This window comes from Kryptolebias marmoratus, linkage group LG15 (genome assembly GCF_001649575.2).
Source record: "Kryptolebias marmoratus isolate JLee-2015 linkage group LG15, ASM164957v2, whole genome shotgun sequence".
NCBI lineage: Eukaryota > Metazoa > Chordata > Actinopteri > Cyprinodontiformes > Rivulidae > Kryptolebias > Kryptolebias marmoratus.
In genome coordinates, this window is record NC_051444.1 from 27609017 (window position 1) to 27636862 (window position 27846).

At 41.2% G+C, this 27846-nt stretch overlaps 2 protein-coding genes across 5 annotated transcripts in view; one reads left to right on the plus strand and one right to left on the minus strand.

The window, feature by feature from the left end:
- nav2a (neuron navigator 2a) overlaps positions 1-13793 on the minus strand; it is a 228525-nt gene extending 214732 nt beyond the window's left edge. Inside the window, exons 1-2 of one of the 2 annotated variants that reach the window (XM_037980061.1) lie at positions 13670-13793; positions 12096-12620 (exon numbers count right to left, since the gene is read on the minus strand). In XM_037980061.1, the coding sequence (XP_037835989.1) occupies positions 12096-12176 (81 nt within the window). In that variant the 5' untranslated portion in view covers positions 12177-12620; positions 13670-13793. Of the gene's footprint in view, positions 1-12095; positions 12621-13460; positions 13618-13669 lie in introns of those variants that run through there. The other variant, XM_037980062.1, reaches the window with a different exon arrangement.
- Positions 13794-16496: 2703 nt separating this feature from the next.
- On the plus strand, positions 16497-26916 carry e2f8 (E2F transcription factor 8). Of its 3 annotated transcripts, XM_025008175.2 has the most exons (14): positions 16497-16535; positions 16829-16990; positions 18730-18961; positions 19039-19189; positions 20100-20408; positions 20501-20662; positions 22446-22583; positions 22711-22929; positions 23018-23099; positions 23635-24097; positions 24649-24915; positions 24995-25124; positions 25275-25609; positions 26159-26916. In XM_025008175.2, exons 3-14 carry the CDS (start codon positions 18791-18793, stop codon positions 26324-26326), a joined length of 2595 nt encoding a protein of 864 aa, XP_024863943.1. In that variant the 5' UTR covers positions 16497-16535; positions 16829-16990; positions 18730-18790; the 3' UTR covers positions 26327-26916. The 3 variants fall into 3 exon arrangements, with proteins under 3 accessions (XP_024863943.1, XP_017282216.1, XP_037835579.1); XM_017426727.3 differs by lacking the exons at positions 16497-16535; positions 16829-16990 and adding an exon at positions 17520-17790; XM_037979651.1 differs by lacking the exons at positions 16497-16535; positions 16829-16990 and adding an exon at positions 17520-17790 and having other exon boundaries at positions 18760-18961.
- The last annotated feature ends 930 nt before the right edge of the window (positions 26917-27846 follow it).

Sequence of the window (27846 nt, forward strand, 5' to 3'; positions counted from 1 at the left end):
TGAGAGGGCCCACCTACCCAATCACACTGCCCTGAAGCAGAAGTCCAGTCAATCCCTCCATCTCTGCCACCTGTCCTTCACCATCCCTCAGGGCGCAGGGAGAGGGTGATGACCAGATGGCTCCGGAGGACCAACCAGCATCCTTAGTGGTGCAGCACCTTCCCCACCCCCAGCCTCAGAGCTCCGTGCCTGTCCCACCTCCAGCTCCTGACCCGAACGACTCCCCTTCCCCCAAGTCCAAACCCCTGAGCCCAAATGCTCGTCAGTGCTGCATGACTGGGCAAACACAGTCCTTCACAAAAATAAATCCCCACCATCTCTCCGTTGCAGCTGCCTGGTTTGCACGAAAAGCCTACAAGACTGTCGTATCTTTCAGCGAAGCAGCCTCACATGATGATTTTTACTATCGCAAAAAAACAGAACCTGCTCCTCATGCTGATCCTTTCAGGTGAAACTAAAATCCTGAAAAGAAAATAGTTAACACGTGGTTCCACAACTGACTGTTTAGTTAAATGAAATGACAACAAAGCACCGCATTGACCATAGATAATAATCTGAATGCTGTGGCAAGGAGCTGGCTGGAAATCAGCAAATGTTAAAAAAGAGCCAAATGTCTCCAATAGGTTGTAAACAATCACACAAGGCTGCCCATTTTTCATCACGCTGTCCCATTTCTCTGATATTACATTCAATTAGTTTCAGATACCAGCAGTGCACGGCGCTTGGCATCCACGATCAATCAAACCCGGTCAATGACAAATTGTCACCCCTCTGGTTGCTCTCCATATCTAGGCAACAGGCCAACACAACAGTGGAGAGATGATTGGAGCAGCTCAAAGTCTAATGGATGTTTCAACTCAGGGTTAAAATGCTGCATCACTTCTTTGTGGGAGGAGAGGGGGATGTCATTATTCAAACTTGCTCAGATTTGAAAATTAAAATGATCATTACAAGTGCAGGAACAGATCAAGAAAACCTGTATTTATTTTTAGCTTTCAAGCCTAATGTCATGCAAACATTGTGTTGTAATTTTTATATTATTAAAAACAAAACTTCTATTCTGTAGTTGAAGAGGTTTTGTTTCCCATCTGGGAAGCTTTATCATTTATCATCAAAACTGCAGAGTGTGGAGTTCCAAGCTTTAAGCTGCATGAGATTCTCTGTTTATGCAGCTAAATTCACATGCAGATTAATCTCACTCCATTCCCTCCTGAGGGTTATTGGGGTCTTTGTTTGCCTGGCTCACAAGAGAGATGATTTGGTCACATGCATGAAAGTGTGAATAAGAGGGGAAATGATGGGTATCAGGTCTAATGCTGCATTGTAAGTTTTAGAAAGTTGAAATGCTTTGAAATTCCACACTCCAGATTTTTTTAATTCAAGTCCTGAATGACTGAGAATCTACACCAGGATATATTTTTTAAAACTCTTTTTTTATGTGACAGTAAAATAAATGTTTTACACAAAAAAGAAGGCTTAATTTCTTCAATGTTTTTTAGTATATCTAATTTCTTTATAGGCTGATTTTAGGACAGTTTTAAGTTTTTCACATATCCTTATTTTTTTAACACTTTTCAGTAGAAGGATTAGGTTTCAATGAGTTCAAAGAATAACATAAATGCTGATGACTACAGTAATCTGAGCGATGGGTAGCACAGGTCTCACAGGTTCTAAATTGTTTACGTGTCTAAATTAGGGATGAGCACTATGAAAGTATAAAACCATGAAAGATTAATCGTCTTAACAGTCTGTCAAAGCAGAGAGACCATAGTATTGTCTGCAGGTCACATTCAAGTACCACTATACTTGACACATGTTAGCACAATAGCACAAACTGATTAAAATCTGTTCAGAAAGGTTATTTGGCCCAAATACAGTATAATAAAGCTAAATGCTTTATTATATTTTTTCCTTTCAGGCTATATTTTTACACAGGCAATAAGTCTGGTTACAATGTTCAGTTAAAAGTCAAAGTAAAAAAAAAATGCTGATTGTTATATTACAGTAAATAAAAAAAATGTGGGGTGGTATTTTGGCTATATCGCCTAGCCCTATTCTGTCCATATGTCTATGAAAATTATTTTCTTTTACGGTTTTGACAATAAGTCAATTTTCAAGGAGAGAAAAACACCATAAATAAATATAGAAAATGTTTTCCTGTATTCTAATCCCCGTCAAGTTCTTTTAGTACTAAGTCTTTAAAACAATTTAAACTAAAAGATTATTAAACACTGCAGCTTTAGCCTGGTAAGCTCATCAGAAATGCCAGAAAATCCTCCAAACACTAATCAGCATATAAATCAAGCATGTGGCTCATCATAATGTACAAAAGTTGCTCCTCCTCTTTAACTGCAAACATACCTTTTACATAGTTGCAAATGTAATTTTAAGAAAAATAGATAAAATACACATGGACGTCACCATAAAGCTTGTCAGCTGACACTGCCATCAATGCACTGTGCTGTAGAAACAAAGGCTCTGCCATGATGATTCTGTTATTTTTTTCTGTTAGATGTGCAGGGAACAGCTGCTTGTAGCTCAAAAATGAATGCTAAACATGAACTACTGGTAAATCCACCTAAAGGAGAATTGGGACCACCCAGACTTTTACACTCTGATTAGAAGCACTAAAACAAATTTGTTAAAATGCAAATGCATGCTGTGTACACAACAAAATGTGATTCTACAGAAGGTTGAACATTTGTGTTCATTCTATAACTTTTATGGTCTGACTGAAAGTTTCAGACGTATTTAACAACCTGATTTTACAACTGAGGTTTTCAGCAAAATCCTCAATGAAGCTGCAAGCCAGGAGTATGATTTTAAAATGATCTTATTGCATTTAAATGCATCGACTGAGTACTAAACACTGTAGCACAAACATATAACCTTTAGCTGGCACAAAACTCATGTCACACCTCCAGTAATGAAGTCATTTCTACATCCTGATGAAAGGAGCCAATGAAACTCTGCAGTTTCCAGTGGATTCAACAGGCAGGAAACCTCCAGGCAGACCCAAAAATATGCTGAATAATTAAATATCAACTCAGGTCTGGGTGAAACCCTGAGGGATCTGTAGCAGGCTGGTAAAGTGATGATTGAGCAAAGATGAGGCTGTTGACACTGTGACAGATGGGGGGGNGGGGGGGGGGACACAGTACCGAGATATGCTACTCGTGTGCACTATCCTGTGATTAAGAGACAAACCTGATGCAGATCTTCTTTTTATAGCCAAATTCATGAATCACAAAGTAGCAAACTGAATTTCTCTCTCATAACAATGACAACAAATGGCAGCAATAACTCAGGCCTCAGTCACACAGAAACACAGGTTTTCCAAAACAATCTTTTTTTTTTTTGTCCTTTCTAAAAATATCCTTGTAAACATGGCACCATTCAAAGAAATGTCTTCATCCACACATAAACATCGAAAACAACCCAAAACACTGTAGTAACTCTGCCAGGCCTGTATGTGGCGCTGTAACACTGCCATGAAAATACACCACAAAGAGGAAACGAGGAGTGGTGCGTGGGCATAAAGCGTACACACTGGGTGTAAAATGTAAACGCAATAGAGGAAGAGGAAGAGGATGCATCATCATCATCGTTTTCAATAAGTTACGTTTTGGCTGTCTACACAAAAACTTCAAGAGTGTATCACTCTGGATCCTGTTTTCAAAAAATACCATTTTGGGTCTCCCAATATGTTGTTCCCATTAGGAAAAGCTAAAATATTTACATATTCAAAAAATACCGTTGTTGTCTGGACGTCCCTTTAATGTTTGCCTTGCATGGGTTTGATGTTTCTATTAACAGTTTAAACAAATGATGTCTTCATCATGTCTCCGTGAACATTTCAATCACTGAGTCTGAACTGGATCTTCAGGGTTGGGATTAAGTCCGTGTTCCGAGGCAAATAAAGAAAAGCACGTTAGGTTTCCGCTCATCTGCGTCTCTCGGCTAATTATGAGACTGTTAGAGAATAAGTGCAGCATCCCCATCCAGTGTAAACACCTCATTATGCTACAGAGCCCCACCCAACCATATCAAACACTCCGTAATGAGCAGTCTGAAAGGACAAGCGAAAATAAACACATAATTTCCAGTGGCTTTTATTGAGCAATTAGTGTCAGATTCCTTTTCATTCTCAATGAGCTGAATCAATAATAAATTCCTTTACATAAAAGCTCTCTGTCACCATCAGTATGTTCTTCATTATCGCTCAGAACCAGATTTGAATGTGCAGTCATTTTTATTTTAAAACTTTTAAAACTTCCTCGTTATTGTTTTACTGTATGTGGTTAATAAATAGTATGAGAACTGCTCTCTTGCTAAACTTGCAGAAAGCTGTAAAACATAAGAAAAACAGAAACATGTCAACAACAATGCCTGAACTCCTACCATGGGTCTAACATTTGTGCTGCAATTCTACACTGTTTCCCTAACAATTCAGCGTGGGGTCAGGTTTTTAATATAAATCAATTCGGCCTCGTAGACTTTAATCTTTCAGTCACACTCTTGAGACAGCAGGAGACTATGAGATATAGCTGCTGTCCAACACAGTTCAGACACTGTTAATCAAAGATCAGATCACAGCAGCTTTTCTTTGCCTGCTCTCCAATAAATTAATCATGCTTATCTAGACCTGGACAAAACAGGAATTTTAATTTTTTTAATCTAATTTCACGCACGCAGAAAAGAAACAATGCATAAAAGAGAAACTCTGAATATGTAATAAGGTTTTCAGATTGAAAACAGCTTTAAACCTGATTTCTTGAGGTTCCATAATTATTTGCAAGATGTCTGTCTACACTAAGATGTGTAGCAGATAGATGAGGATAAGGAACGGTGATAACCTTTCTTCAACTTCCAACATATTAAGCTCTCGTTAAAGCAGGGGCAGCAAGTCAGAATGACCAAACAACAGACTGATTATACTTTTTATAGGAACTCACTCATTAGATTATTTAATCTACCCTTATTATTATCAGATCTGAACAGCTGAAGCTGGATTCATTCATTACAGGGAACTCTTTATCATAATATTTACACCAAAGGGAAACCATTTTTTTCTTTAAGGTTGTATGTATTACAAAAATAAAACTAAATCAAGAAAATAGAATCAACAATAATCAATTAAGATAACAACAAATATAATACTGACACTAAGAGTTAAGAGAATATCTAAGAGTAATGACTATTAAGTAATTACTTGGAATGAGGATTTATCAAGATAAAACAACAACAAGTGATACTTTAATAGTCTAAGATGAAATAGTGGTTATTAGTTTATCTGAAACAGAAGAATCCTTTGAACAGTATGTTTGGATTTTAGAATTAATGTTTTCGGTTTCTTATCTGCGCAAAAATGTGGAATACTAATTTGGTCAGAAGGTGTTATTAATTCTGCCAGGTTGTCAGGTTAGTTTTGATGAAACATCAAATTGGAAATGGATGTTATTTATCATTTTGCATCAGTTAAAATGAAACAGCCAGACTCAAAACGGCTTCTTCTTTCTCATCACACAGCGCGTTATAGAGTTTTATATAATTTATTAGAAATTTTAAAAATAAAAAAAAGGAGAGACGTTTTCATGGGACAAAGACAAAAAGCATTACAGAACAGGAGACTGGACTTACCGCTCTGGATGACCGATCCATGGCTGTGGTGGACAAAATAAGTTTTTGTCACTTTTTGGAGCTGATGGAGCCACGGTTAATCTTCCCAACACAACCAACACTGTATAAAACATTCTCTATCACCTGCAGGGTTTATCAGCTGTGACCGTTGTTAGCTTGAAAAACATTCGGAGTTTGGATGTTTCGCCTTATAGAACATTGTAAAGATTAATCATGATCAAAGAAGTGCAATTTATTTAAGTGCTGTGCTGCGTGCTCAAAAACCTTTAGATTTTTACATGCTGTATTACGTGTTGATAATAATAACTTGAGAACACAGGTTTTCTTTACTCAAATGTGGAGCTACTGAGATGTTAATCACATGATGACATTGATTTTAATAACTTTACTGAACTGAAGGTGTCATCTGCAAGTCTGTACTGAAAAACTAATGCAAGTAGTTCATTTTTAATGACTCGGATCAGTATCAGGGTAAAAAAAAAATCTTGATTGGTACGTCCCTGGTATTTGTCCTTTATTTACCCTGCTTATATCCAACACCATCATGTTGATTTACTTGTTGGTGTTTACTTTAGATAAAGTGTAGTAATTATATTATTGTAAAACAGGTCTTTTTTTGCAAACTTTATCTTAAGAAAGCTTAAGAAGTCCTGATTTATAAAACAAAAGTTTAATTTCTCAAATGGATTTTTTTTTGGTCACACACAAAGTTTATTTATTGTACATACAAAATAGTTTTAGCAGACAATATAAAGTTATTTTTATTACTTTTTAAAAGGCTTGGGTTTATAGAAGCTGTTGTCAAACATCTTTAAGTGTCTGAATTGATCAGTTGAGGGATCCAGGTACAGTTTTTCCACCTGCAGCAATCTTCTACAAGCAAAGAAAACAATTTTTGAAGAGCAACAAAATGGACATTTGAATCACATGCAAAAATGTCGATGAGTGTTTGTAAATCAACAAAGATTTTTTGCTAAAAAAATAAATAAATAAAGATAACTCGCTCCATAAAGGCAACGAAATGTACAACATGAGGTCATTTTAAATCAGTTGGTTTACAAGTCTGAATAGAAAATCCTTCTAAAATGTGAAAGACTTTAGAAAACATCCTCCTAAAATCTAAAACATTTTTTAAATTCTCTGTACGCACCTCACACACCAATATCAATTTTATATTTATATCATATAAAAACAAAAAAAGTTGATCAAAAAGGTAAAGCAACAGTAAAAGCAAAGAAATGTAAGAAATATTAAAAGAACAAGGAAAGCTAAGATAAAATATAAAAACCCACCATAAAACCCATCAGCTCTGCTTGGATCTCAAACCCAGCCTGAATCAAACAGCGAGTTAAAAAGATGGGTCTTAAGTATGGATTTTAAAGTCTCAGCAGTTCGCGTAACCAGTGGTGTCCAATCCTGGTCCTGGAGGGCCACTATCCTGCACGTTTTAGTTGTTTCCCTGACCTTCAGCAGGTCTTCAAGTTCTGCAGAAGCCTGGTAATCACTCCGTCATTCAAATCAGGTGTCAAAGCAGAGAAACATCTAATGCAGGATAGCGGCCCCCCAGGGCCAGGATTGGACACCCTAAGCAAAGGTAAACTATCCCACAGATTTGGAGCAGCGGCTGCAAAAACCCGATCACTGAAATATCGAAGATAGACTGGTTGGTAGACTGGAGCGCTTTTACTGGAGATCATAAGGATGACAGAGTTAGCAAACATCTCAATCTACAGAAAACTTAGAAACAACTTTAAAAATTAAAACTTTGTTTTAATGTCAGTGAGTGACCTGGAAACTTTGCTCCAGGTCTAACAAACACACTCACGTTTTATCAAGAATAAAACATGCAACTTCTGTGAGCATACGTTGCATACAGGCTTTTTCACATGGACTGGTGCGATGAAAGAAAAAACAGCTGGCAAGGAAACAGAATTTATTATTTTCAAAACCACACCTGCAAAATAATTGTGCTTTTATGGAACACCTTCTGAATCTGATGCAGACTTTTGCTGGGACCTGAGAATAAATATTGAAATAAGCATTGGTTAATTGAGGCCCTTTATCTTATCTGCAGCTGAACGATTCAGTGCACTAAAGATTTAATTTCACACAATCCATGTTTAATGAATACCATGAATAAAGACGGACTACAAACACGTGTGTTTCTGGTGACAACAAAGTCTGCAGTTCTGCTTCACCGAACACAGACCCCAGTTCTTGACAGAAAGTACAACCCTGAATCAACCATGTAGGTCTATGATTGCTACTCAGTGAACAATAATATGTGGAGCAATAATGTGTGACAGTGAATCTACAAAGAGAAAGGAAATCCAATTACCTTCTACAGAGCAACTATCACATGGAGGATCTCGGACTCACAAAGCCAGCGTAATTGCTGAAGGACATTGAATCTTGCTGCACCGTATTTCAACAATGGGAGCCCCCTGTGACAACGGAACTACATCAGTGCTTTCAATTTATTTAAGTTGGTTGAAGTCCATTAAGGGTGAAGGTGAGGACTGGTTCAGGCTGCCTCGCCTTCTTTTCCACAGGGAATTGTCAAGTGTCTGGTCTTGTCATGTCAGGTTTCTGCCTCGTGACGCTTGCTAGAAGTGTTCGCTCAAACAAAGTGGAGCAATTTCAGGCAGTTTCAAAATGAATTGTTGTGATTTTCCAGCACCTTACTGCAGTGACGAAAAACATGTCCTTAAAGCTACGCATTGCAAAGTTATGAAAAATTGATTTAAACATTCTAAAGCCGAGAAAATCTGCACAATATTTTTTCACATTCATGGTTAATGTCTTTAAATCCAATCTATTTGTTTACCTACACAGACCAGCCTGATGTAGGTCAATCATGTGACTCAATACATCCGGAAAACTTTTCTGTTTTATTTTATAGGTTGCAATGAGTGTATTTAAACAAGAATAAACACTCAAAATAATGATTTTACTTCCTCATCACATCAAACCCTGTTATAATGTTTTAAATATTTAAAACTTCATCATGTGATGTCATCTACAAAAGAGTGGGACACGAAAGGAAAACTCTGCAAAGTCCTACAGTGTGTCACTAATGTATATTTTACATGTTGTGTTAGCTGTGCTAAACACAAAAAACAAGTTACTTGATAAACTACTTCAATTTCAATGTTTACATGTTTTTTTCCCAGTTTTATTTTTTTAAATGTGAGCTATTTAAGTGAAAGCATGTTTAAAAAGGCAGTCTGTCAGCTGCTTCTTTTTCAATCAAATATACAAATTTTAAAACAGGTTACACTGCAGGGTTAAAAGCATCCGAGTCAATTTTTTAAATCATTTTCATTTGATTTTAAGCATTTTCTTTAAACTTTAACTACATTAAAATAAATCATTTTTAAGAATGCCCAGCCCCTGTACAAACGTTAGCAAACTGAGGACGCAAAGTTTGGAAATGAATAAATAAAGAAATCCCTTTACGAATAGCGTCAGAGTTGGTTACTATAGCAACAACAGAGTGTAAAAAAAATGTTTGGTAGGGCTTTCACAAATATCGAGCTTCATGCTAAATCCAGAAAGAAACAGTTGGGTCCTTGAGCTGCTCTCTGTGTGTCAATTAGCATCCAGTGAGATGCTCAGCAGTGTGGGAAATTGGAAAAAAGCAGCTGGGACTTTGGTCGCATAAATTAATATTCATGTTCAACATACTCCCAGGTGACTAATTTAACACACCTGATCAAATCAATAATTTATGGGGGCAGGATCAGGTACTATATGAAGGAAACCAAAGAAAAAGGGAAAAAAATATTTTTAAAAGCAGTTAAAAGACATACAGTACTCCAGCAGTTCAACTGATCTCATAAAACAAATTCAATTCATGGTTTCCACATTTTCAAACATATCTGCACATTGCTTCTAATTATTGGCCATTAGGGTCTGAAGTGTCAGGTGACTAAAAACCCTAAAACTTTTCCAAATAGTAAAATAACTGCTGATATTATTATAATAATTGGAGGCTTAGAAAGAAGATGTCATAAAAAGCTAAACTTATCACAGTGTTGTAAATTATTTAGTAACAATCATAGCACTTTGAAGTACTTTTTCAGCTTATTACTTGTCAATTTTGTCACATATTTTAAACTTTTACTTTTAGTAATAACACACACTAAACCGTATTCCGATTGGTAAAGAGATTATGTACATGTAAACCATGAATGTGCTTTTAGCAGTGAGAACCCTGCTTTTGAGTCAGCCAGGCGTCGACCCAGGAAGAACGGGCGAGGAAGGAGGTGTCACTTTAAATTGGGGACGACCTATGATGTCATTAACGGGGCTGAAACAATTAGTCCCTGCAGACAACTAGTCTCCTACAAAAAAATACTGTCAACGCAGATTTTTTATTGTTGACACGTCGCATATAGACAGCTCTGGTCACAATGATCCAGATAAATGCTTTTTGTAACTGCAACGCACGGCCAGAACATCTGGGGGCAGTGTTGTCTGTTTGCCGAGACTTCTTCTTACAAAGAAGAACACGGGGCAAAGCCCAACAGAGAACTAGGAGATGGATAAAAAATAAAACACTTTCAAAGATATGGGATCATTTCACTGAAAATAAACAAAAAGTTGAAGGCAGATTGTGCAAAACAGCTTTATTTTCCACAACAGCACCACTGCAAAATGCTCTCAACTCTCAGTTCTTACATTTTTGAAGCCCTTTTTACAGTGTTGGACTTTCAGTCCCACTCGTGGCCTTTACATAGTTGCTTTATTTTTGTTTGTATTTTAGTCAGTACTGACTAATGGGTTTTCTTTTTTGTGGTGCTCACATTAAGTTAAATGATAAATACGTTTGATCAGTCTAAGATTCACATGCTTCACAGATTATGTTTTTAATTTGCTGTAGAATGTTACATCACAATAATGCAGACACGTTGAGGTGATGTTCAGACTAAAGCAGGTGAGAAAAAACATGAACTGGAGGTGCACCGTTAGGAAGCAGAGACTAATTATAATAATCCTTGACTAAATAAAAAACTTTGAAAATAGTTATTAGTTGCAGCTCTAGTCCTTATCAGCTGACGCCTTACACATGCAGCAGAGAGATAAAAATGCCAACCATCACCTGCTGGTTAACAGAGAGGCTGTAATTCATCATATTCAGCTGATTCACCAACTTTCTGAATTACATTCAGCCTTGATATCAACACAGCTGTCTTCTTTACATCAGTCAGCTGGTCAAAGTGTTTATTAGGCAGTCTTGCCTGCTAGATCTGAGCAGGGCATTTGGCTGATGCCCCACATGAAAAGGAGTGCAAACTCAGCCTACCCAAACAGTGATGAACCTCCAACATGTATACCATGATGTCAACAGCTGTCTACAAGTTGGAAATCCTCCCTGAAATTGTGTGGATCCTTCTCGTTTCGCTTCTTTTACCTTAAGTGCTTCGTGTCGGCTGTAACAGAAGCTCCGATTTGTACGACTGAAAAAAAAGGCTTAACAATAGCAAAAATCTAAAAGTGCAAACATGATGTTTCACAAAATGTGAGCAACAGAGACAAACATTTCATACAGCCACTTTCAAAGAACACAAGTACTAATGAGAAAATACAACAAACTGCATCCAAATTTCATTAGCTACAACGACACAAGGAAAAAAAAAGGCAATTACATTTCACAAAACACCAGCAAAAGTGAAAAAAAACAACCACATATTATCAAAAAAAAGGGTTGTGTTTTGTGAAATGTTTTGCACTTTAAGACCACCTTGAATCGGAGTTCTCTCTGCGTTCACCTTCAAAATAAAAGACTGATGCGCTCTGAGTCAGACGCAACTGCACCTGCTCACAAGGGAGCACAAATAATCTGCTCACAGTAAGAAAAGCTTCCAAATTTTCTGACATTTCTGAAGGTCTTTTTTTTTTTTGCAAGAGTGCAGAAGTGCACACCTACAGCAGATGTAATCTGAAGTTATACCAGGATGTCTTCATGCAGAGAGGGCAGTATAGCTGCACGCTCCTTCAGCCTTTTTGGCCCATAATCCTGTGGGCAGCAAAGACGCCCCTCATGCAGGTACAAGCTTAAATTAAAGGAAGCCTGAACTTTCTCTTTAATTTCATTTGTTCACCTAAAACCTTCTAAAATATGTCCCAAACTGTACGCGCCGATTGAAAGAGCAACAGGACGAAGTGGTGACTTTTAAACTTAATGCAGAGCAAACGTGGAACACATTCAGCACACCACTGTCGTGAGGAAAATACAGAGCAAAACTGAAAGAGGGAGAATGAGTTGGAACATGAAATATTCCAGGAATCTCACTGCATCCCAGTGGAAAGTTCCTACATGCAGCCAGTGAAACATTAAGGGAGACTTCATGGACTCCGAGACAACAAACCACCTTTATTAAAAGACGGGCTTTCACACACGAACACATCGAAGAGTTCAGATCAGGTAAGAGCATCCGGGAGCAACTCACCCGTTTCTGATCCTCCAGTCCATGCAGCACAGCCTTCCTCCTCTGGTGCTGGTGCGGGCTACCCTCCGCTCCCGCCTCCATCTTCCCATAGACGAGGTTCTCCCACAGCTCACTATCCAGCCTTTGCGCCGAACCTCTCAGGGAACCAAGGGGAATACCTGCTCAGAGTATTTCAGCCCCCTTCCCACCCAATTCCCAGTGATGACGCATGAATGTCAATCCAAAAGCGGGAAGGGAGAGCTTCCTGCGCATCAACTGTGCCTCGTTAAAAAGGAGACACCCAGACTTGGGAGGGATCCGACCTCAGCCACGTGCTGCGCCTCGGTCATAATGATTCGGGGGGTGGAGGTTTCCTCTTTGTGGTCGCTGGTCCTAAGGGGCTGACCTGAAGGGGGCATCGGGACGGGGAACCAGGATGAAACACCGCTCAGGAAACATCACAGCTGCTGGGGACATTTGATCCTGAAGGACGCTGTGATCATCCTGATCCTCTTCTCTCCTCCTGGAGATCCAATCTGTTCACGTCTGCGAGACAAATGGGAGCAGGATTTAGTTTCTAAGCGGCAGCGGAAATTTTTTAATTAAACCCGTGAGATCACGTGATAGCTTCCTGGCGGAGATTGCGCTCTAGATAATAGTTGAAGGTACTTATTGTCATACCACGAACACCGTTTTAAAAAAATAAAAAAAAAATTATTCTCTTGCCGGTGGATAATGTGTCCTTAAATTAAAAATCTGTAAGCAAAATATGTCAATTGCTACCATCTCATTTGTTTAAAGACAGAAAATGCTAAATAAATAGGACAACAATGGTGACGTCCAGTCACTTGGGATGGAGAAGTCTGACAATTTTGATGTATTGGTACAAATCTATGCTCAGATCTGTCGAGTAAAGTAGGCAGACTAGATAACAAGGTGTGTTTCACCTGTTTTTCTGGAAAATATAACCAATCTATTAAATACAGCAGACTAATGTAGATCAATCACATGACTCAAGCTGTTTACACTGAGTGCATACCCGCCTTTTAGAACAACAGATCAATATATCTGAAAAATTACTGGATAAACCCTTCCAAACTGCAACATTTGACTTAGTTTAGAATAAGAAGTTTGTTTTTAAACTTTAATGCTGATCCAAAACGTTTAGGGACATTTTCCATGTTAATCCAGACCAAATCCTAAACACACATGCAAACAGACTAATTGCTGCAGGTGTGAGGCTTTTCAACACTCCGCACAAACATGTTTAAAACTGGATTTAGACGCAACTTTCTGCGGATAAAAGAAAAACTAGCACTAGCACAGTTGTTGTAAACTGAGTTAATCCCGCCTTTAAGGCTCGACTTGTCGCCGGACAAACATTACCTCAGGAGTTAGTCTGCTCGCCGAAGGTTTGAGGAGCTGCAGCAGGAGCAGCAGCATCCTCGCAGGAGGAAGAGAGGGAGCTCCCGGCTGGAGCTTCGAGCCCTCCAACTCACCCGCAACATTCGGACCAACAACGAGCACAAACAGGAATTAGAGAGGCGCGTGTGTGTGTGTGTGTGAGAGAGAGAGAGGGAGGAAGACGTGCTCACCCAGCGGGACTCTGCCTCTTGCCCTCTCCCGGCGGAGACGCTCCCCGCCCGGCTCGTGCGTGCAGCTGCTGTCCGCTCCCTCAGCTGCGAGCGGAGCACCCCGCTGGTGAGTTCAAGGACCGTCGGTGACATCAGCTCCGGGGGACGCGCGCATTCTGAGCGGCACCCTGCGTTCCCAGGCAGAAATTTATATTAGACCAAAAATAAGATTAATAAAAAAAAGACCATTGAGCGTTTCTAGTAGATAATTACCGTCTGTATCTAAGAAATTGTTATTTCATTTGTGGCTGGTTTTCTTAGATAAACATTTTTGCTGCTTTCATGTCTGCCAATGTGCGTTTTTTTCAGTTAATTTATTTTTGTTGTAGTTCTTTGTTGTTGTTTTGTTTTGTTTTTACAAATAAGTGTCACAAATTTTCAACCAAAGGAAATATGCACTTGACAATTCCTTTTCTCTAAGTGGACCACTTATAATTAAAACCTATAAATCATTTTGTTACATCTAGATTACCACTTTCTTAAATTCATTAACCATAAATAACAACCATTATACTTCTGGAAATAAAATACACACCCATCTCTTCACTTTGAGTGTCATATTTCCATTTTTATTCATTATTTTTCTTTGCTAATTATAAACACAGGATAATTGCTGCGTTTACCTGTTCGGAACTGGTTTCCTTATTTCAAAGCAGCACCTGAATGCATCATAGGGGTCTCTCTCTCTCTCTCTCTCTCTCTCTCTCTCTCTCTCTCTCTCTCTCTCTCTCTCTCTCTCTCTCTCTCTCTCTGACGTCACATGGTGATCTCTCAGCATCCTTGAAGGCGCCCGAGGGTTGCCATGGTGATTTTTTTTTTAAAGAAATGTTCTGGCGCCACCTAGTGTCAAAACACAGACAGGTCATTAGGAGCTTGCAGGAGTTGAACTTAAGTTTTACAAAGACAGTATCGCGCAAGTCATTCCTCATAGTTTTTGTCATTTTTACAGATTTTTTATTAAACTCAAAGCATAACAAACATCACGATCCAGGAATCCCAAACCCCTAACAGCTAAAGTAACAAACCGTTAAAGTCAAAAAAAGTTAAAAAACAAAAACAACTGGACTTCTATTCTGTAGCTGAAGACGTTTCGCTTCTCATCCGAGGAGCTTTCTCAATTCAGAAATAGAGAGTGTGGAGTTGAGCTTTTAAAGCTGAGATGTGATGTAAGCTGGATTGCTTGCAAATTGTTCTCACTCTCCTAACAATGGAGGCTCGTTAGAATCCTTGTTTGTCTGACTCACTGATCGGCCACTCTTGTCACATGAGTGCAGGTGTTGATTGGAGTGAAACTGACTGGGGATCAGGCCTAAAGCTCCATTATATGTTTTTGAAAGCTGAAATCTGAGACCTCCTCCTCTGTTTAATGTTGGTTTCTCCTTTTTGACATAGATGGCTTCTTTTACCCCCCTCTCAAACCATCTGTCTTCTCGGTCCAAAATATGAACATTTTGGTCCTCAAAGGAGTGTCCCTTATCCTTGAGGTGTAGGTGGACAGCTGAGTCCTGTCCAGAAGAGGTGTCTCTCCTGTGTTGAGCCATGCGTCTGTGGAGAGGTTGTTTGGTCTCTCCAATATAAAGGTCTGAACATTCTTCGCTGCACTGAACTGCATACACAACTCCGCTCAGTTTGGGTTTGGGTGTTTTGTCCGTCGGGTGGACCAGCCTCTGTCTGAGAGTCTTGTTGGGTTTGAAATGTACTGGGATGTTGTGTTTGGAGAAAATCCTTCTGAGTTTCTCGGATACTCCAGCAACGTAAGGAATGACAATGTTCTTTCTTCTGTTCTTCTCCTGGTTCCGTTAAAGTGTAATACCTCACAAGGTACATGTACATGCATTTAAAAGGAATGTGAAAATGAAAAGAGGAAAGGAAAAAGGACAAAGAAAATCCAGTAAATGAGAGCAGCCTAGCTGAGTAAGTCAAAGACAGGACGCAGCTCTTCTGTGTGAGTTCAGCCGGTCCACTTTAACAGGATATTAACAGAGACATGACAGTGGTTGACCCACAGCTGGGTTTGACTAACAGGTTTTCCACTCAAGGAAGTACCTCCTCCTTTAGGGACATGTTTTACAAACCTGCACGTAAATACTTCAAAAATAGTGACCAAGGCTTCAGGAACACTTCAAGACCGCTTCTTTCATTTATTTCATTTTGGTTTAAACATCCAACTAATTTCCCTAGAAATAATTGTCCAGAATTTAAACTTACACTCCCAAAAGCAGTATGAATATGAAAACCTTTCAGAATAGCATTTTGTGGAGGATAACAAGAGTAACATGGAGCTTGTCTGCTGCAGGTAAAGGTGGATTGGATCAGGCTGCCTGCCAGTCATCCCTGATATATTCCTCCTCCCGTTATATGTCAGGTTGAAGCCAGTAAAAAATAAAATGCAGATATAAAATGTTTTCTATTATTACATTCTAGGATGAGCTTCTCTGGATCACTGCAGGGAATGTCAGTGAGAACAGAGATGGCCTAGGAGGGTTTCCAAAAACTTGCTCTTTAGGAGTATCAAACATCTTTTGTAGCTGCTGGAAAGAAAGAAGGACGTCCTTTTTAAACAAACCACCTACAACACAAGTTCCCCTATCTTTCCACTAGGACACGTGTCAAACTCCGTTCCTCAGGGGGCCGCTCTCCTGCATGTTTTAGATGTGTTCCTGCTTTAAAACACCTGCTTTAAATGGATGACTTGTTGCCAAGGCTCCTGAAGAACTTGATGATTTGGTGAGGAGGCAATTAAACCATTTGAATCAGGTGTGTTTGGGGCAGAAAAACCTAAAACTTCCAGGACAGCAGAGCCTTTAGGCCTGGAGTCAGGACCCAGGTATTTCACTATGTCACACCAGATTCTGACACTGTTGTATGCAACAGGATTGTGTTTAATGTGTGAGCTAATATTATTAGCTTGATTCATGACAGACCCATGAATCAATCCAAGTCTTCTTGAGACACACATTTAGCTCCTGACATAAGGGATGACAGGCCCAGTTGTAGCGTGTCAGTTTTGGCATTGACACTCCTCCTGTGTTTGTTGGTCATTTCAAAATTTTGAGCTTTTGCCTGTTTTTTTTCTTTTATCTCCCATGTCAAAAAAATTTTGAAATGGTCTTTCTCAAGGTCACAGATGGTCTTCTTGGGGGACCATTTATCATGGATAGAAAAATCGAGGAAGCATATTCATCTTACTCAAGCCCATTTAAGCAACTTGTGACAGTGGGAAGTCACTATTTTGACAGATCCCTGGGTTGGGATGAAGTTTCCACAGACCTCTTGGATCAGGTGAGACTTTTATTCCCAAATAACTAAACCTGGAAGCTGACCTCTTGAATGGGAAATTGTTCCAGATTTGTGTGTTTTCCAAAGAACCAAGGAGCATCAGATTCCTTATATATATATATACGTAACACGTATTTTGTCCTCCACTCGTTCGCTTTTTTTTTTTTTTTTAAAGCACACAATGCGTAATGTACCATCGTGGTGCGACAAGTGAAGATAAACTGAGTGGAAAAAGCAGTCAAAGTTGTAGGAGAAAAAGTGAATAAAAAGACCAGAAAACCCAGGGAACTCTTTATCGAGACGATTTTACAAGATCACAAGAAAAATGTGGCTGGTTGGAATGAAAACAGCGAAATGATGGGCGGTTTGAAACGTTCACACATGTGTAAATCACGAACAGCACCTGAGGAGGTCTGCGCGCAGAAATCAGAGATAAGGGGCTGTTGTAATTCTGATTAGGGCCCGCCCCCTTTTCTCCATGCGGAAGAAGTGTGGCGCCGGTGTCGCGAGGACGTCAGTGCGCATGCTCGAACTGGGGCGGGTCAAACGCAGCGATGGTCATCTGACGTGGGCCAATTTTCCCCCGCAACTGTAGTAAGGTTAAAGGCTTGATAGGAAAGTGGGGGAGTCGGACGGGCAGCCGCGAACATTTTTCGCTCAGGTTTAGAGCTTGTGTTCATTTGGCCGCTGCGAGAAGAAAACCCTCCCGTTTAAAAAACGCGTTCTAGCGGCCGAACCTTGATTTTTGGAAGCCCTAATTCACACCGCGAAGATGGGGCTCCTCTGAGGAAGGGTCGCTTCCGGTAAGTGGTTCATCTCAGTCGTAAACTCAAATTAGGCAGGATCAAGACTAGTCGTTTAACCGGACCTCACGTTTCTATGCTGTCGCCAGGTCACCGCGACTCGGTAACTCATCTCCCCGCTAGGTTCAGTGGAAGTTGACAGGCAAGATTTTGAGCGGTTGTGTGAAACGTTTCGACACAAAATGGCTTTACGACTTATTCCGTCGTTAAACTTGGCCTCCCATAAAGCTTTCATCCTTGTAAGCTTTATCTAATCTTCAGCAAGAAACTGTAAACGTTGAAAATCACCCGCCGCTGACAGTGAACGGACGGTCCGCGCCAAGCATTTCAAAAACTGTTTACCTGCGCGGGACACTGTTCACTTCCTCTGTGCCGTCTCATGCCGCGCTCCCATTGGCTGCTTCGGGCAAAAAGGGCGGGACCTCCTCGTCCGTTGAGCCCCGCGATTTGTTGGAATGTACGTCAATTACCGCCAATATTAGTTTCACTAGTTTTGAACTTACTTTTTAAAGATTTTTGACATCTGTACAAATAAAAGAAAAACGTGTCAATTAAAATATATTTTTAACTCATCGTTTTGGAACTTTTATTATTTAAAAAGTGCATATAAAGCAAGCTAAGCTGTCTTGTTGAATCTTCAGTATGGTGAGGAAGTTATATAAGTATTTACTAAACATAAATTAAAGTTTATCTTTAATAGTTGTGTGCTGCATTAAGTTGATTTTTTTTCACTGATTTGGGAATGCATTTATTACTAAATAACATATTATAAAGGTTGTCGATTTCCTGTGCAAAGATGCATAATGTTAATTACAGGACTTTAATATATCTTCTTGATATAAATGTGTGTCAGATGTACTATCCTCACTTCTTATCATTGAATAGGGGCGCAGAGGTTGTTTTTTTTCTAAAGTACACGGTTCATTTTCATTTCACTAGGATGATGATTTTGTTGTGAACCCTCCAAAGAAATCAGCTGGTTTGTGTGCTGCGGCCGACGATGGGGCCCTTCACTACACCGAAAAAGAGGATGGAAGTGACTTCTGTTGATCCCTGGACGCCGACCTCCAACCTTAAAATGCTCATCAGCGCTGCTAGTCCTGAGATCAGGAACAGGGAGAAGGAGCTGTGCGTTTACCACGACGAGCACGATGGCCTCGACCCCACACAGGTACCACCTCTGGCGTGGCTTCTCACCAGTTCATGGTGGGCCGGGGGACGTTTTACTGATCGGCTGTTTCTCTGTAGGACTCTGAGAACGGAGAGGAGTCCGAGAAACTGATCAGCAGAAAAGACAAGAGCCTGGGATTGCTCTGTCACAAGTTTCTCGCTCGGTACCCGGATTATCCAGACCTGGCCCTCTGTGACATCTGCCTGGATGATGTGGCCACTGAGCTCAGTATGTATTCTGTATCAGTCCCTGTCTTCATAATTAAATTAACATCAACGTTACAGGTAAGACAAAACAAAGTCAAATTAAAGGCCTAGCAGTCCTTAAAGGAAGGCATTATCGTCGCTGTCTTTCATGTTAGAGTTTTAAACTGAGATAATTTTATGATGGCGTTTTAGACAAACTTTGAATATAATGTTATATGCAATCGCCTCGATGCTGTGAGATCTCATGCTCAGAGTGTGTTGTGTATTACTCCCAGCTACTAGCACATCAAATTGTAGCTCAATATTTGTTCAACTGACTGAGGTGTAGCCACTTTTGTGTTGGTTAATGTTGATTAGGTGTGGTGGCCATCTTGACTTGAACTGATTTCAAAAGTTAATCAGTTGTACAAGTACATCCAATAATCATCTCTTGAAACTTTCATTAAAATCCATCCATAGGTTAATGAGATACTTTGCTAACAGACAGATAAAGTTGACTCCAGATCATTAATAATGTAGTTTTAAACAAAGATCTTGTGTGTTCTGTTGGTGCTCAGAATATGAGTTGGGGATCGGGCTCAGATACAAAAAGGCCAAATTTTAGGTCAGTATCTTTAAAATTGACTGAGTTCTAGTCATTTTTGTGGTTTTGAAGGTCAGCTGGCTGTGGCAGCCATCTTGAATTGGGTTGACTCCAAAAGTTTATCAGTTGTAGATGGACATGCAATGATTACTTTCTTTACGTTTCATTAAAAACTTGTCCAGTGGTTTGTGGGATATTTTGGTAACAGACAGGCAAAAAATTATGGTCCACCTTCACCGTCTGGTGGCCGGTGTTATTAATGTTCCACATATCTTATATTGTCATATTTTACTAAATAAGATGGAAGTTGCGGTGCCGCCATTTAATTCTCGTTCACGTAACTGCACAGATGTGGAGCGCCGGCGCATCTACGACATCATGAACGTGCTGGAGAGCCTTCACATCGTGAGCCGCTCTGCGAAGAACCGCTACACGTGGCACGGCCGGACCAAGCTGTCCGAGACGCTGGCCATTTTGAAGCAGGTGGGCGAGGAGCACAGGTACGGCCAGCAGATGCAGCACATCCGGCAGCGAGGCCTGGACAGGGAGTTCGACGGCGAGGAGAAGGAGAACGAGGTGGCGGTCGACGTGGACGGCGGCGAGCAGAGTCAGAGGGAGCTCTTCTTCGTGGAGCTGCCGGGAGTCGAGTTCAAAGCAGGTGAGGAGCAATAGAAAAGTGGGAGTTTTAGCTTTAATAAGAACACATTACGTATTAACTAAAAGGTTTTATTTGTTTGTTTTCCCGTCCAGCCTCCGTTAACAGCAGAAAAGACAAATCGCTGCGGGTGATGAGCCAGAAGTTCGTCATGCTCTTTCTGGTGTCAAATCCGCGTGTGGTCAGTCTGGACGTGGCCGCCAAGATCCTGATCGGAGAGGACCACGTCTCGGATCAAGACAAGAACAAGTTCAAGAGTGAGTTTAGAAACGGCAACGCAGCATCAAATCTGAAATCTGTCTACAAGTCAAACGGCTTTAGGTTCAGCTTTTGAAACGTCTGGTCTGCTGGCGTCCGGTAGTTTTCCGAATGTTGCCAAGCTTGCACGTTTTTAAGACAACATTTTTCAGCATTTTCTTTTAATAATAACATGAAGAAGAGAAAAAGGAAAACAGGCATCATCTGAACTGCTAACATTTTCTCCATCTTCTGATACTTAAAGCTTCCTGCAGTCTGAAGGAATCTGTTATTTGTTCCATCAGACAGATATCCAGCACCTTGTGAATGCTGATTCAGCATTCCCACTGTTGTTTTTATGTTTAGATTTTCTTACGCATGTTTTTTCTTTTTTCTTTTTTCTTTTTTTTTTTTTAGATTCTACTTTTAGCTATTTTGGCCGTTCTCGTATCATAACGCTCAGCTTGTTCAGGAAATTACAGTAAATACTTTTTTTTTTATACTTTTTGAAATATGAAACTTTAGTTGCATTTTTTTTTTCCCCCATCAAAATGTGTTTGGATCTTTTCAGATCCATCATAAACTTTGTGCTTTTTGAAATTTTCAGCAGACTTGTTTTATCTGTCTCTTTAAGCTTTTTTTTTCCTTATGCTTTGTCCTCTTATGCATTCAATTTGCTGGGTTTTCAGAGGACAGGAAAGAGACACAGACAAACCCAGAATGACTGGTCCAGGTGGAGTTTCTACCGGAAGAAAGACGAAGAAAATCATGACAGAAATAATTACAGTAGAGCAACAAAAGACAGCAGCAGATTGAGGAAATGTGGTCAGTTTGTCCTCAGCAGTCTAAGCATAACTAAAGGTTAGTTCAGGAAACCCAAGCCAACCCTAACTATAGGATTGATCAAAAAGGAAAGTCTTAAGGCTCGTCTTAAAAGTAGACAGGGTGTCGGCCTCACAGACAGAAACTGGAAGTTGAAAGCTCTGAACTGAAAGCTCTGCCTCCTGTTCTACTTTTAGAAACTCTAGGAACCACAAGTAAACCTGCAGCCTGAGAGCAAAGTGCTCTGTTAGGAAAATATGGAACAATAAGATCTTTTATATAAGATGGAGCTCGGTTGTTGAGAGCTTTGTATGTTAGAAGTAAGATTTTAAATTCTAAAGTTAAAAGTGGAGAAATCTGATCTCTCCTCCTAACTCTCATCAGAACTCTGGCAGCAACATTTTGGATCAACTGAAGACTTTTAAAGAGTTTTTTGGACCCCCAGATAATAAAGAATTACAATAGTCCAGCCTAGATGTGATAAATGCATGGAGCAGGTTTTTTCGTATCATCTTCAGACAAAATGTTTCTAATTTAGTGATATTACATAGGTGGAAGAAAATGGTCCTGGCAACACTTTTAATGTGGAGTTAAAAGACAAATTCTGGTCAAAAATAACATCAAGGTTCTTTACATTAGAACTGGGGGCCAAATTAGGACCATCCAGAGGAAGTGAAAGGCTGCAAAGTTTATTCCTTAGATGCTCAGGTCCAAAGAAAAACCTCCGTCTCTGAGTTTGAAAGCAGGAAATGAAGTCATCCAGGTTTTTCAGTCTTTAAGACATGCTTGTAATCCAAATAACTGATTGGATTAATGTTTTTTTTTTTCCTTTTAATTTTTTAAATCTAAATTAGTCTGTGTTTCTAACATTAAACTCTTCTTTTAACCGTCATCCAATCGTTTTAAGTATAGTCGCTATGGAAGGTGATATCTGTGTCCGAAGTGATGGTGGGTACGTTTTCTTTTCTTGTGCGTTTGCAGCCAAAGTGCGGCGGCTGTACGACATCGCTAATGTCCTGCGAAGCCTGAAGCTCATCGAGAAAGTCCACGTGACAGAAGACAGGGGAAGGAAGCCGGCCTTTGAATGGATCGGCCCTGAAGAGTTTCCACAAGTTAAAGGTATTAAAGAAGCCTTTTTTTCATTCATAATCACAAGCAATAATCGGCATGTTTTCGCACCTCGTGCAGCTTTTCTTTCGAGCGCTGATTGCCGCTGAAGTGATTGTCTCACAAACTCCGGTTTCAGACTTGACGGAGTCCTCGTTCAGATGCCCCTCCAACAGGAAGAAAAGGGCGCTCGAGCCTTGCGCTTCCGTGGAGAATTGTGCCAAAAACCTCTTTTCCTCGCCGAGGGGCAAGCGCAGCTTCACCCGACACCCCTCCCTCATAAAGCTGGCTAAGAGCATTCAGGACGACCGACGCAAGATCAACTCTGCCCCCAGCAGTCCCGTCAGATGTGCTTTCAGTAAGCGGAGAACGCGATTCGTCATAGAAAATGACTTCTGTGCTTTTTGAGGATCGAGTAACACGAGCCTTCTCTCCTCTGTCCTCAGGTGATTCCTCTAACACAGACTTTCCGAACAAAATGGCTCAGCTTGCTGCTATTTGTAAGCTTGAACTTGACCAAAGGTCAATGTAAGTCTTGTTTACATTTCTTTAATCATTTGTTCATTTTATATTGGATGTGATTCTTAATGTAAACCTTCCTGGGGTTTGGTGCAGTAGAAACGAGGGTGTTATGAGTTTTAGTTGGTCTGGTTGGTCTCTCTAACTCAGGTAGGCAATCCTGGTCCTCGAGGGCCACCATCCTGCATGTTTTACTTGTTTCTCTGCCCCAATACACCTGATTTGAATCAATGGGTGATTAACAGGCTTCTGCAGAACATGAAGAGGTGATTTAACCACTGAATCAGGTGTGTTGGAGCAGGGAAACAAGGAAAACATGCAGAATGATGGCCCTTGAGGACCAGGATTGCACACCCTGGCTCTAAGTCCTTTTCCAAACTCTGAAAAAAGCATTGTTTTGTTTTTTTTTGCTCCAGTGGAGGTTTGGTGCTACTGTCGTATCGGTTTTCCAGAGCCACTGGTTTTATGAGCCAATGGTTCTATGTCTATATCTTAAAAAAAAAAAGGTGCTTCTGTGGCTTAAGTAGTCCTGCTTCTGTTCTAGGCCCACAGAAAATCTAAAACCTGCTGCTACGGAGGGCGACACAGCTAAGAGGTTGCAGCCAGCTTCTTCTCATTCCATGGAACAATCGAAGGCACCTGGAGCCAACACTATCCACCTAACCCCGCTGGCAGGACAGCCCGCGGGCTCCGTCGCCTTCCTCCCCGCACAGTGTTCCCCCCTGATCCCCGTCCTGCTACCTCAGCAGCGGGGCGGCGGGCCCTACGCCGTGTACGTGCACCCTTCGTCCCTCAGGTCAAACCCTCTGTCCAGGCCGCAGCCGTCGAGCCTCGCTGTGCGCTCCATGACGTTCGAGGACAAGACCGGCCAGAGTCCGTCCGCGGCTCGGAGCCAGTCGGTCTCCAAGGAGCCCGACGTCAGCCCCGCGGTGTTTAAACGTCAGCGCTCGGATTCTGCGTCAGAGAGCAGCCCCTCTGAAGCCAAGAGGTCGGACACCAGCTTTAAGGTAAAAAAGAAGCTACTTAAAACTAAATAAGTTAACTTTTCTGTGGAATTGCAGTGTGACTTTAGCTGAAAGAAGCTGAAACTGGGTTGTTAAAGCTAAAAGAAGCAGAAGACAAACCAATAAAATAGCAAAAAGAAACCTCCTAAAAGTAGCCAAAAGAAAAAGCTAAATGCTACAGGTAGCAAAGAGTAGCAGAGCAGTAGCTAAAGTAGCATAAGAAGACAAATCTAAAGCAAGTATGCTGTTCAAGGAGAACTGTTATTGAAGAGATCTCAAAGAGAAAATACTTAGGTCCCATCTCCCAAATGAACTGAAGGTTTTGATACATGAATGGCTAAAATAGCTCATAGTACACAAAAGTATTTAGATTGCGAACGAGTAATGGAAAAATCAAACAGGAAAACGATCATGTGAATGCTGACTCAGCAAGTACACAGGAACTACACACACTAGCTATGAACCTTCTTGGATTTCACTTAAATTAAAATCACAAGCTGCTAAGACCGAGTGAAAGCATAAGCCCGATCTTCAGTGTCCCTGTCCTCCTCTAGGACACCTCTCCGAAGCTCTGTGAGATCCTGCAGGCCCGTCTGAAGGCGCGTCGCGGCAGCGAGCTTGCCGGCCGCCCGTCGCCTCGCGTCCTCCACCTGGACCCAGAGTTCGTCAACACCCCCGAGAGCTCCGGAGCCGGTCAGACGCTGGAGCAGAGCTTGGAGAACCTTCTGGACAGAGAGGACAAGGCCGCTAACTCCGACGGCGAGGCGGGTTTCACGCCGGTCCGAGCGGTTCCCCTCGCACCCGGACAAGTCCACGCCGAGGTAAGCGCGCCGACACACACCTGCAGCAAAGGTAAAGATTAAAAAGACCCAACACCAGTCTGTTTCTGTGCCTGTTCAGACTTTAGTACCAGCTGGATACTTGATCCCAATCTCCCAGCAGTCCCTCATCAGCTACAAGGAAGTGCAAAGTTCAGGAGCGGAAAGCAACAAGGCTTCTTCTGCTTACATCTACCAAACCCCAACTGCAGGTAAATGTGCCACTAAATGCTGTCGGAGGTCAGAGACTTGGCTTTTATGGTACTTTGTTATTTGCATACTTTATGCTTATATCCACAGCACTTTGGGTAAATATTTTAAGGCTCTGTTTGTTGATTTGTCTGACATTTCTTCGGCTGCAGGCTCCAGGCCTGCTGCCTCAGCCCAGGAGGGGACGCCCACCAACCCTCGCCCAAGCAAACCCGCAACCGCCGCCGCCGCCACGCAGCAGCCCCACCGACTCCACAGCCCGAGCCCCGCCATCCTGAACTTCACCCTGCAGAATCTGGGCCTGATCTCCAGCTCCGGCCCCGTAAACGCCTTTGCGGCCCCGCAGACACCGGAGAGCGGCAACTCTCTGCCGAGCCCTCTGAGCCTGCAGCAGCAGAGAGGGATGGTTTTCATCAAGCCCGTGTCGCCCGTGTCCGTCCAGCACGCTGTGCCCGGACAGCCCATGACCCTGATCAGTGTGCAGCAGGTACAGGTTAATCAAGTTCATTCAGAGTGTGTCTCTTGATTCTTACAAGATTAATGCAGTTAAGTAGATCAATACCTATGAGACTTGGCAGTTAATGATATGAGTTGGTAGTTTAATGTAGTTAGCAGGTGGAAAATGGATCACCCAGATTTGTGATAAGTGGCCTGCACTTGTACAGCTCTTTATCTAGTCCAAGGACCCCAAAGCTCTTTACAGTACATTCAGTCATTCACCCATTCATCCACACATTGATGGTGGTGTGCTACACTGTAGCCACAGCTGCCCTGGGGTAGGCTGACAGAAGTGAGGCTGCCATCACACCGGTGCCTCTGACCACCACCAGTAGGCAAGGCGGGTGAAGTGTCTTGTCCAAGGACACAACAGCTGAGACGGACGAAGCAGGGTTTGAACCTGCACCCCTCCAGTTACCTCCTGAGCCACCGCTGCCCCGCTGTGGATTTTAAAACTGATTTTTATTGAGTTAGTTTGTTTTGTTCTCCTCTGACATCAAACTTCAGCCCTTTAACAGAACTCTGTCTCTCGTTCCAGCCTCTGATGACGACCCCTAAAGGGACCAGACTCCCCCAGCACAGCTTCTTCCACACGCCAGTCCCCGTCTCGCCTCTGGCTGCCGTGATAACCACCAATGGACTCCCGGCCACCAAAACCGTTTACATCCCTCAGAGGAAGCTGGACGTCTCCACGGAGGACTCCTGATGGGGGGACCCTGCTATGAACGGGTGGCTGTCTTTCAGTATCTTACAGTATTCATTACCTCTGAACATCTCACAGCAACCTCATGGCCGCTGCTGTTATCAAGGCAGCACTGAGAATAGCTGCCATGCAGACTTTGGCTCAGGTCCAGCAGACTTATGGAAAAGAGATATAAAACCAGTTCAGACATGCCAGGAACACTACTGTCATGCTGTGTGCGACGCTGAGAGAAACACTTCACCCACAACCAAATTGCATCTGTTGTTTTTGATGAGTGTTGATTTTTTTTTTTCTTTTTTTTTTTTTTTTCACAATCTTGATAAAAATTTGTTTTCTAATGTCCAGGATGAGTAAAAGTTGCATCAATGCTTTAGTAAAACTGAGACCACCTTTGCACATATGTACATGTCCGCTACCCTTGAATTGTCAAAAAAAACAAAAAACAAATCCACAAAAATATGTGAATACTGGATGCATTCTAAGGCATTTTAGATTTCTGTGGGTTTAATTTATGAGAAAATGATCTTTTTGTTTGTGATGACTTGCTCCTTGTAAAGTGCTTTAATAAATTTTGATACAATATTTTTAAAAACATCAGATCACCTGTTTTATCATTTCTGTTCAAGTATAAAGACATGGATCCGCTGCAGAAGAAAAGAACGAAAACTAACCATTTTTCTTATGCTTACCTGCTTTTATTATACATTAATAGCTTCATTGCTCTGACCGTTCGTGAAGTTTTTCTAGCAGGTCAGTTTGTATTTGTCAAAACTGGCTGAAGATATCCTGAAAAGGAATCCATTATTCACTTGTGAATCACTGTTTAGTTTTTATAATTAAAAGAATGCTGAGCAATAATTAAACTGACAAAAACTAATAAGTTGGGTGACCCCGCATGTCAATTCTGAGCGCAAAACGGCAAAGTTTAGGTTGAATAGGTTAGGGTAGCGTCTGAGGAGCCAGGTTAAAGTGGTTTGGGTCAGAAATTCCTTGGGCTTTTTATTGCTAACACAAAAAGAGAAACTTTTGCCCGCGTCTGTCTGTTCATTTGTCATGTTGGCAAAATCTGATGAAAGAGATCACTGGATGATCACTACATCTACATTAACCCACTTCAAGATGGCGTACAGCGTCGAACACAAAAAAATGGTTTGAACTCGGCCCATTTCGACAGATATTGAGCTAAAACTTGGAGCTGCAGTAGCTGAGAGTCATCGGCAACATGTGGGAGGTGGTTGCCCAACGCTTTCTCACGAACCGCTGGATGGAGTTTAATGACACTTCTGGGAGTCCGTTCAAAATGGCTGCCACAGCTCGTCAGCCTCTGCCAACACAAAAGCTTCTAACTCAGACAAATTCAGAGATACTGAGCTAACACATGCCGTGGGGTTATGCATTATTGCATAATGACACTACTTTCAAGGTTTGAACAAAACAGCTATACTTTCATCATTTGTATCAGAAGATCTTGGCTCAACACTTGTCTATTTTCTGTGCATGATTCATTTTAGAGCAATCTGTTT